The following is a 10,755-nucleotide window of genomic DNA, read 5'->3' as shown; positions in this document are numbered from 1 at the left end:
AAACCACAAAGTTTCAGCTTTTAAACTAAAACAAAGAGCTAAAACAAGCTCTCCGGTAGCATTTTACGGTGGGTTCATAACACATTCATACACATATTATCTATTTGTTACTCTAAAGATATTGATGATAAGGAAAAACTTTTAAAACCGTTTAAAAAATATTCAGTAGGCAGATGATTCCGTTACAAGAATACCTATACCACAACAACAGAATAAGGATAAAGGTCAGGTGTACATAGTGTTATGTTTGGTGTCTGATTTAAAGATACATTCTCTACGGTACAAATTCACCCCGTGGATTCTCAGCTCATGTTGCCCTCCCGTTGATGTCTAACAAGTGAATCTTTCAAACTCACTCCCAGCGTACAGGCAGTTCCAAAAACACAGACATATTTGTTTAAACACAGGGCTCAGCAGTTTTGGGAAAGAAAGCAGAGTATTGTACTTCTTCAAAAATATTCACCATGACTCACAGTTTTATCAAAACAACACCGTCCTATGACTGGATGTCAAGCTTGCTTACAAATACCCTTAAGATGAAGCAATATTTCGGGGATAGATGAGGTCATGCAATCAGTGGTTATCAAATGTACTCACAACAGATAAGGTTTTTTTTTGTGATTCCGACGGACAATATGGATAACAAATTAATTGTTCCCTTTCCTGTAGTGTTCTAAGCTTTTCTGAAAATAAATGGTCTGCAAAGGCTAAACTCCCAAAGTTCCCTCCAGCGGGAGTTTCTCTCCCACACACTCACCCCCTGTCTGAAACGCCTCCATTTGACTCCTTTGTTTACTTCAGTAACATAGTGACATCACTATGTAACTCAGGCTTCTATTGGCTAGCGCTCCAACATAGCATAACATGATAGCCTAAGAGGCCGGACATGATATCATACCGGTTGACCAATCACAACAGAGCTTGTCAGCTAACCAATCAGAGCAGACTGGGCTCTGGTTTCAGACAGAGGGAAAAGAGGTCCTGCAGCACGGGCAGTATGAGAAAAGTAAAGAAAAAGCATGGAAATATGTCACAGTAGAGACACAAAATACAAATATGAACCTGAAAATGAGCAGAATAGAGCCCCTTCGAATGGATAATGCAACCATCATGCTTTTAGAGCAGAGATGTTTTTTGTTTTATCGCATGACTGATCTTAGAGAGAAACATCTGATGTCATTAAAACGAATAACTTTGCTTCATGTAGTGTTGGACGCAAAACATTTCGAGGGCCAATTCTCAGACAACAAACCAGAGTGCACTCATTAGTTCAAGTTAAAAGAAATATTTTTTTGCATTTAGACTACATTGTTGGTTAATCCCAATTAAGGAGGGTTGAAATCATATGTTTTTACTAAATCAAAATTAATTAACCTTACTGTCACAAGCTTGGAAAGAAATGTTATTATTCAGGAATGGAACATGTGGCACCAGTGGTGGGTGCAAGGGCACCTAAATGAAATAGCATGAAGTTTGTGCCAAACAGGGGTCATTCATCTGGGCTGGAATTCGAGCTGAACAAAAGCCAGACTGACCCTGACAAAACACTCCGATATCCCAGAAAGCTGTCCAAACTCATCTTCTGGTTGGCTAAGCGGTCCCCGCTTTCCTTCTAGTTAAATGGAGAGAACCTTCATTTTCATGTTAGTAGACTTATCAGTTTCTTTCTTGCAAACATTTTCTACACTTCTTTTTTCCTCAATCCATCTATCCTTTCTTTCATCCTCACTCCTTTCTTCCACCCACCCCTGCTTCTGAGGACTTTGGTTACCAAGCTGGACCCCTGGCTCAGCCCTCTGCAGTCACATGACATAGCTTCAGAGATTCAGAGTCGTAAAGTACAAAGCATGCAACTCAAAGTGCATGCATAGTCTACACATAGTAACACTGTGCTGTTGTCCCTCTGGGTAGAAAAAACCTCACGAGAGCTGCCTCTGCATGTCCTTTCCCACAAGCAGGTAAGTGGTATCTTGTCTCATTTAAATTAATAAAAAGAGTGGATTTAAAATCATGAGTATTTGAGAAAAAAATGGTTCAATTTAGAATTTTGTATCGAAAAAAACGATTTTACAACCAGATCTGGCAGTTTTCCATTGCATTTTTTTACCTCGTCCTTAGCAACCATGATCATCTTACACAACTCTATAAGACTGCATTTGATCAGCATTCCCTTCCATTTAGAAAAAAAGTGCTATTCAATATGTATTTAACTTGAAATTAACATTCAGTGATAGAAAAAGTAAACATTTGACCCACAGTTACATTTAGGTTGTTTGATTATCTTTGTTTTCGGCAAAACTTCATTTCATGCAAAATACAATAGTCACTTTTTCTTACTTAATATAAAAAAAAACCTACATTAAAATATACTGTTAGCCTTTTAATGTGACGTTTGCATTCTGCTATATAACACGGATCCTCTCACATTCTCAGCCTTGACAAGTTCCCAATGCTCCTGTTTGTAGTCGACAACCTTGGCAAGAAGTATTGCTTTGACTGTCTGTAGATAATAATATAACAGATTCATGAAAGCATGAAGGCATTCTGGAAAACTTAAAGAACAACAAAGTAAAGCATGTAAAAAATATTTTAAAAACAAAATAGTAAAGTGTTTAAAAGATATCTGAAATAATGACACAGTATAGTATATTGAAAATATCAAAAAATACAACATAGTATAATATGTCAAAAAAATATGCTAAAATGTACTTCTTATAGTAAGTGGGAATTGTGCAAAAAGAAGACATAGGTCAGAGAAATGCTACAAAGAGCCATAGTAGAGTTTGTGAAACCTTTTTAAGAAAAGGACATACTAAAGTATGTTCAAAGTATCAGAAATAATGACAGAGTATAGTATGTCGAAAATATCAGAAGAAACAACAAAGTGCAGCAAATGGAAATTATTTAAAAAACGACGTAGTAAAGTATGTGCCGTGGCAAATTAAGGAAAAATTAGATAGTGTATTTACTACACTCTAATTTTTCATAAAGTCAACACAAGGACAGATACAGGAGAACATTCCTGCCCACTGCAATAACCCTGTACAACAACTCACCTCTGGCTGCCAGAGAACTCTCTGCTCCTCTCTGTTAACTGGAACACTTCACTCTCATTTGTCACTTTACACTTACATTGTACATTTATACTTTATTTAATAATCCTTACACTGCACTATAATGTATATAATATCCTGCGTTATATTTTTGTTCAATTCAATACGTGTCACACAGTTTACTTATTATTTATGTTCATATCAACTGTATATATACATATATAATGCCGGTTTATTGTTATTTATATTTCTTCTTAAGATATTCATACTTTAGAATTGTTATGTTATGATCTTATTTTACTTTATTTCTACGTGTAATGGCTTACATTGTATAGTAATTTGCTGCTGCAACGCAAAAAATGTCTGGATTAATAAAGTAAATCTTATCTTATCTTATACTAGTATATCATTATATCCGAAAAAAATAAATATTATATTATGTCTAAATTACACAATACAACTACATGGTATAGTGTTTTGAAAAGTGAACAAACAACATGGTATATTATGTTGAAAATATTCGAAAAAACTACATACAGTATAGTGTGTCGAAATTTTGACATTTTAACTTTACATGCTGGTCTTTTCAGATGCGTAATTTTTTCAGACCTAAAATGATGCAACCTATTGGTCTATGTGATTTTCAGTGGCGGCTGGTGAAAAAAAATCTTGGTGGGGCTAGTGTGCCAACAGATTTCCCTGCCTAATCTAGCATAAGCATTCAAATGAACAGTCGGAAAAGGACTACAGTTCCACAATAATAATTTAATTTCACAGTTTCCAGCTTCACAGAAAAAGTAACAATTTACAGCTATATTAGACTTTATGCTATCAAATACTATACAATACAATCAAGGGATAAATTAACAACAAGGGTATGATTTCAGCTGAATCTATACAAATCAACAGTGAGTGAGTGAATGAGTGAGTGTGGGTTGAGAAGAGAGAATGAAACAGAACTTTCCTATTAAAATGTAACATATACAAAGAATTTAGAACCAAGTTATTTTCAAAAATTTTTACATAAACAGATTATTTTAATACCCTCTCTCAAGGAAAAATGCATTTACTTGGAGAAAACAGCATCAGTGCCATACAGTTGTCATTGCATGTCACAGCCTGAGAGAAACAACAAAGCGTCGTAGCGCGTATTTTTTCCCCACGTAGCGTAGGACAGAGTCTGGGAGTCGCACTACGAAAAAAAACTATCGCTGGCTCCTTATGTAGCTACAGCAATCCTAAACCTTCACGCATTTTACGTAGCAGTTGGGGCTAAATTTCCAGCGCCCCACCGGCGTTAAATTTGGCGACGTTGATAGGCCAATTATTCATAATTTCCCCCTAGCAACAATAACCGGATTGGCTGTTTAGCTGCCGGTCAGGGGCACTTTGCCGATCGCCCCATGAGAGAATGATACACTGTCTGTCAGTGGAAATTCACTGTTTAATGAGTGTTAGTTGGTGGAAATGTTGTTTAAATGATTTAAATTGCATGTAGGCACACGCACTATTAAGTAAAACTGACATTGATTTAAAAAAAAATATGCAAAAAATATTTTTTCCCCTCAACAGCTGGTGGGGCAGAGCCCCAGCGCCCCCTATGGGCCAGCCGCCTCTGGTGATTTTACTGCTGGCACAGTGAGAGGATACTATAGTTTGAGCAGACCATAAACTTAGGCAGGGACAGAGGGATAGAAGGAAAGTCAGTTTTATATTTCCAATATCTTGTCTTTATTGAGTGTTTAACCAGAGCTGGTGCATTCATTCAAGTCATTCTGCAGCCTGTGTGTGTCTGAAGGAGGGCAGGCCACAAGGTCGTAAGCCGGTTGGGGGAGGGAAAGGGAAAGGGAGGAGCTATTCTCACTGATCTCTTCCTCTTCTTTCTTTTGCTGCACACACAGAGCACATGGTTGCGTGGTTTTGAAACCGACCTCCAATAGAAGGCAGATAGTATAGGGCTGGATCAGAAGTGTCATGGTGGTGCAAGGCATGTGCGCCTGTGCAGCCCCTCCCCCTGTCAAATGTAGCAGAAACCGGGAAGCGGATAAGCCTGTGAATACAGTGTGTGTGGAGGAGAATAGGAGGTCTTGTGGCTGATTTCTAAAATAAATGATCAAAATAGATTAGCAATGTTTTAAGGACAGAGGGAATAGGAGAGCTGTCTGACAGTGTTCTAAACAAGGTAAGCTGAGATAGTCTGAGACCTTGTAGAAATGAGTAAGATGACCTGTATGTATGAAGGTAGAATGGGTTGTTGGATTTCCTAGTTATCTGGGAGAAGTCGCGCAGGGTGAGGTAGGCCTGCTTCGTCACACGAAGAAGCCCGCAGTTTTTTGTTTTTTCCAATTCATGACACGGTTTTTATTATTATTATTATTATTATTATTATTATTTAAAATCCGTTCTGCAGAGAAGGGAGGCTGGCGTTGGTCACGGTTTGGAATGAGAGAAAACAGGACAGAGTAACACGGCGAATATCGCTCATATATATATGTATATGTATATATATATTTTTGTTTGTTTGTTTGTTTGCTTTTTTGGAAGACCTTAGTTAAGGCGGCAGGCGTGCGTTGCTTAGGCAGCCGCCTAAGCGGTGAAGTGCTGCGGGAAACCCTGTATACAGCTCCACAATGATATATATGCCTATAATGTGTCTATGTCCCAAACACATGGGTCTTTTTTATTGGAACAGTGTGTCAGTGTGTGAAAGGTCAGGAATTGATTTGAGAGGGAGACTTAGCTGGGAAGGTCAATCGAAGCCACATGGGTAGTCTGGGGTATGATGTAACACTTTTACCCATGCTATTTTGTATTAACTGAAACTTAATTATATGTTTGCCATAATGAAGTAAGAGAACACTTTCCCTAAAACCTTCGATAGTATTGTGTTTCTAGGGATAGAAAACTCAGTCTACTCAGACTAAAAGGTCTCACAAAATGATTGGATGAACAATGTCAAGTTGTTGTTAGCATGCTAACATGCTAAAACACAAGATGGCTTAACGGTAAAGTGGTAACAATGCAAAACATAACAGATAAACACCTTCGTTCATTATTATTATTATTATTAGCATGTTTAAGTTAGCTAAAGTGCTGCTGCTTGAGTCGACCAACAGTCCCTCAGAGATGAGAACAGCTAGCCTGCCTGTAAATTTTAACTACATTTCCGAGGGTAAGCTGCTTAAGTTGGTGTTTGCTAAGACTGCGCAATATGAGAAATATATGCCACTTACAAGTTGAGCATATCCAATACATCATTTTACAATGTTAATAAACACAACAACTATTCTGGGAATAATTGAAACGTCTTGTTACACCAAGTTTAGCCCAGAAAAACTAAGTATTAACAATGTGCTTTTTTTTTTAACATATCCACCTTAAAGTTGGATGGAACTGAAAGGCTGATATTGCAGTGTTTTAATAAAATATCAACTTAATAGAATAATGTGTATTTATGTAGATTCTCTGTTTCCATGTTAGTGAAGTTTTGCAGTTTTCTAATCAGGCTGTTCTATTTTGTGTCAGTTTTTTAGATTGCCAGATCTACATTTCCTGATTGACCTCATTCCACCCTCCATTATGTCGCTGCTGACTCACGTGCTAGCGTGCCTGTTCGGAATGGGCTCCTGGGTGGCCATCAACGGGATGTGGGTGGAGCTGCCTCTGGTCGTACCAGAGATCCCAGAGGGATGGTATCTACCATCGTACCTCACAGTTCTCATCCAGATGGCCAACATAGGTCCCCTCTTCATCACTCTGATGCACCGCTTCCATCCAGGGGTGCTAGATGAGCGTCCAGTGATCTACTGCATTGTAGGGTTGGGGATTGTTGCTACATTCCTGCTGGCTTTTTTCTGGAGGCAGACCATGGCAATAGGGGGCTCTTTGCACAGTGTGCCCCTGCTGGTGTTAACCTTCTTGCTCTCTGTGGTGGACTGCACCTCCTCTGTTACATTTCTACCTTTCATGATGCGACTACGTCCACAGTACCTCACCACATACTTTGCAGGTGAAGGCCTCAGTGGTCTGGTGCCTGCACTGGTGGCTCTCATTCAAGGTGTTGGGGTAGTCCACTGTCAGAATGCCACGTTGACTGTGGTAGCCAACCAAACGGCTGATAATGCTACTGTGGTTGGCAGTGGAGAGCTGCAGGCCATCTACCAGCCAGCTCTATTCTCAGCCGAGGTGTTCTTTGTGTTCCTCAGTGTCATGATGGTGGTCTGTCTGGTAGCCTTCATCCTACTCAACCATCATCCATCTGTGGCTCACGAGAGAAACAATGACTTATACTTCAGTGGTGATCCGACTCCTGGCAAGAGAGAGCAAGGGTTGTCTCTGCAAGACCAGACACAAGAGCAGAAGCCTATGATCAGCCCCCAGGTGTCCACAAGGAAAGCCAAGAGCTCTTTTGGGATGGGGACATATAGCAATCTGGAGGTGGTGTTCATCTTTGTTGTACTAGCTTGGGTCAATGCTTTGACCAATGCAATCCTGCCTTCAGTCCAGTCCTATTCGTGTCTGCCTTATGGGAACAAAGCCTACCATCTAGCTGCCACCCTGGCAGCTGTCGCCAATCCAGTGGCCTGCTTCATTGCCATGTTTTTGCCGGTTAGGTAAGAATGATAACTACAACCATCTTTTTACCTAAAATGAATATTTTATATAAAGGCTACAAAATAAACAACTATATAAGTTTAGGCTAATATGAAAAAATCTAATTGATTAGTTTTGGGCTTTTAGTAAATAGCATGGTTGTGGTTTAAATAGGTTTGTTTGGATGTCACTTAATTGAAAGTCAAAATGTACGTTTAGTTTGATACAGGACAAGAGAAACAGTGACCTGCGAGAAATTCCTTTGTTTGTCCCTTCCTCTGCGGACTTTGTAGCGCTTAATACTACATTTCCTCCTTTAATCTTAGTTTGAACACTTTGCTCCTAAAGGTCACTAGAGTTTTTTAAGCTCATAGCTTAGAAGTCCTGCCATATTTTATTTTAATTCTACTTGTATGTTTTATGAAGCAAAATGGATAAGTGTTGAAGGAAATGCTCAATTTTACCATATGCATTGATTTTTGTTTCCAGGTCTCTCTACTTCATGGGTTTCTTGACCATGTTTGGGACAGGATTTGGAGCCTACATCATGGCCATGGCTGCTCTTAGCCCTTGCCCATTGCTGGTCCACAGTGCCTCTGGAACTGCAGTTATAGTAGGACTGTTTTTTCTAATGAAATTCACATTAGCAAAGTGAAATATGTCCCTTAATTTTGGATGTCTTGTTCTGTCTTGTAAGTGCTACACCTCATGTAAGACTGAAAGTACATTCTGCCTGTTATAATTACACGCATGGTCAGTTCTCAAACAACTTGAAGTGCTATGTTATTGGCAGAGTTTAGAATCATGTGGCAACTCAACCTTGTTTGAACTGATTAAGACATAACTGTCAAGCCTTGTTAGCCAATTTAGCAGTAATGTGTTGCAGACTGTTGCCCCCTGTATTTGGTTTTGATGAGTTTAAAAAATATTAAATAAATCATGCTGGGTTCATCAAAGGTTGATAGGCTTACACACTCTTTTGAAATAAGGGTTTATTGTGTTAAAAATATTGAAGGCGCTTTTACATGTCTTTTTAGTAATCACTCATCAGTATCCAAAAATTATAGTTTGGGTAAAGCACAATCAAATCTTGACTGTTGGGAAAGAGGTAAACTCACACATAAATTAAGCTTGGAAATGTTGACCCTAAAAGGTTTTGACCTGGTTTTGGCTTGTGGCCTATCAAATCAGAGGTTCCTATGCCAGATTTGCGCTATTTTGAACTTGGTTGCATTAGCTTTTCTTAACAAATATAAAGTTCTTTATAATAAAACAGAGTAAACTATTAATAAGGCTAAAATAATACCAGCACATTTCAAAATAACAGAAAGTACTACCTAACAATTAAAAACAAAGTTCTCATCATATGTTTTGGGTTTTGTATTATTTTAATGTGTGATATTAATCTTTTCTCTGTTACAGGTGTTGGTCTGGGTCCTCTTTGTCCTGTCACTCTCCTACGTGAAGGTCACCATTGGGGTGATTCTGAGGGACGAGGGCCACAGCGCCCTTGTGTGGTGTGGAGCAGTAGTGCAGTTGGGCTCCATGCTTGGTGCTGTATCCATGTTCCCATTGGTCAGTGTCTATGGACTTTTTAGGTCAGGTGATGCTTGCAACACCAAGTGTCCAATGTAGTGACACTGATGTACAAAACTAAAGAATAATTATTTTGCGCTTATTTTAGATGCACTGAGTAGTAGCACTCCCTGATGCGGTTTAACTGATCTGCTCTTATCAGAGTCGCTGGTAGCTTAATTTTTCAAAAAAAAAAGATTTATTTACTTATGGAGAAAGCTAAGCACTAAACTGAATGACAATATAAATGTGTCAGATTACAGAAGACCATATTGTTGCTAAGCGTATTACAATTCCTTCTCAATTCAGAGCTAGTGCTAGTTTACGTGAATTGTTTTTATGATGTAAAAGTATGTGTGATGTTACTTTTGTAAGAACTTTTGGTACTGCTGGCTTTAAAATGTGCCTTAAATTGACACTCTAAAAGATGTGTACTTGTTTTTGTGTACATGGTTAGGGTTAGTACCTTGTACTCTTATTTGTTACTTGTATGGAGAAACTGTTCAACAATACCAAATAAAACATATGCTGTAATGCTGCATTATTTTGCAAATCATTATAAATATTTACCTTATTCTAAGTTGGCTGGAGCAGAAGACTTTATGCCCATTATTTGAGGGCTTGATGGCTAAAAAAGAACCAGGGTTTTTGGAAGGGGCAGTATTTCTTAAATAATCAGTATTTGGCTAAAGTGGCATCATTGAGAAAAGAAGTTGAGAAGGGGCACATTTGAATACATGATACATACCTGCAAACTAGTCACCTTTCGGCGAAATTTGCCGTTTTCAACTCAAAATATGTCATTGACGTGAATCGTGTAGATCCGAAGAGTTTTTTTTTTTAGGGGGGGGGGGGGGGGGCTGACCGACCAACAATAGACTGTATAACCGACTGTATAATGAGCAAGAAACAAGTTTGCTATCTTCACAATAAATAAAATCTTTGTTCAAATGACTCGCGTTCCACGACCACCGACCAATCATAAGCAAGATAAACCACAGCGCGCGTTTTTTTTACCCATCGGTCCCTCTTGGAGTGTAGTGCTCAGTCGTCAGCGACTGGTTCTTCTGGACAATTTTCGGGATATGTTACAGATACAAGTTTTGAGGTAAGTCTAGTAGCAGGTAATCTGGCAAAAACATTGTATGCTGTATAATAACGTTGCTGAAGTAAAATTATTTGAGCCGAATAAAGTGTATTAACATGCTTAAGCTTATCAGCTTGTTAGGTTGCTAGCTAACCTCAGTGAATTGTGTTAAAGTTAGCCTAGCTAGACCAGTTCTACGTCACCTCGTTCAATGCGAAAAGAAGACGTTTGTGAAGGCTGATCTCCACAGCATCCGTCCTGTTACCTGATATTACTGGCGGCTTGTCATTGTGGTCAGATATGAGAGGGATGAAAACGAACACGTAATGAACAAATACACATCCGTGTGTGGTTTAGTGAGTAGCTAGTAGTGGTGCAACGGATCATCATTGATCCGTGATCCGTTCGGATCAATTATTTTGGTTTCGCATTCATCAACTTTTTGGT

General features: G+C 38.8%; 1 protein-coding gene across 2 annotated transcripts; it reads left to right on the top strand.

Moving 5' to 3' along the window:
* The first annotated feature begins 1,735 nt into the window (after positions 1 to 1,735).
* LOC134861943 (riboflavin transporter 2-like) lies at positions 1,736 to 9,755 on the top strand. 2 transcript variants are annotated; one of them, XM_063879557.1, is made up of 4 exons: positions 1,736 to 1,958; positions 6,579 to 7,666; positions 8,136 to 8,259; positions 9,069 to 9,755. In XM_063879557.1, the coding sequence occupies exons 2-4, from the start codon at positions 6,633 to 6,635 to the stop codon at positions 9,279 to 9,281; spliced, it is 1,371 nt and encodes a 456-aa protein (XP_063735627.1). In that variant the 5' UTR covers positions 1,736 to 1,958; positions 6,579 to 6,632; the 3' UTR covers positions 9,282 to 9,755. The 2 variants fall into 2 exon arrangements, with proteins under 2 accessions (XP_063735627.1, XP_063735626.1); XM_063879556.1 differs by lacking the exon at positions 1,736 to 1,958 and adding an exon at positions 4,989 to 5,235.
* Positions 9,756 to 10,755: the final 1,000 nt, after the last annotated feature.

The sequence above is a fragment of the Eleginops maclovinus genome, chromosome 3, assembly GCF_036324505.1.
Source record: "Eleginops maclovinus isolate JMC-PN-2008 ecotype Puerto Natales chromosome 3, JC_Emac_rtc_rv5, whole genome shotgun sequence".
NCBI classification, from domain to species: Eukaryota; Metazoa; Chordata; class Actinopteri; order Perciformes; family Eleginopidae; genus Eleginops; species Eleginops maclovinus.
This window is presented reverse-complemented; position numbering and strand designations above follow the sequence as displayed.

Bases quoted from the DNA above. Each gene is read 5' to 3' on its own strand.
- LOC134861943 (XM_063879557.1), top strand. From the start codon at position 6,633: ATGTCGCTGCTGACTCACGTGCTAGCGTGCCTGTTCGGAATGGGCTCC. The intron at 7,667-8,135 runs GTAAGAATGATA...TTTTGTTTCCAG, and splicing joins GCCATGTTTTTGCCGGTTAG to GTCTCTCTACTTCATGGGTT. The intron at 8,260-9,068 runs GTAGGACTGTTT...TCTCTGTTACAG, and splicing joins CCTCTGGAACTGCAGTTATA to GTGTTGGTCTGGGTCCTCTT.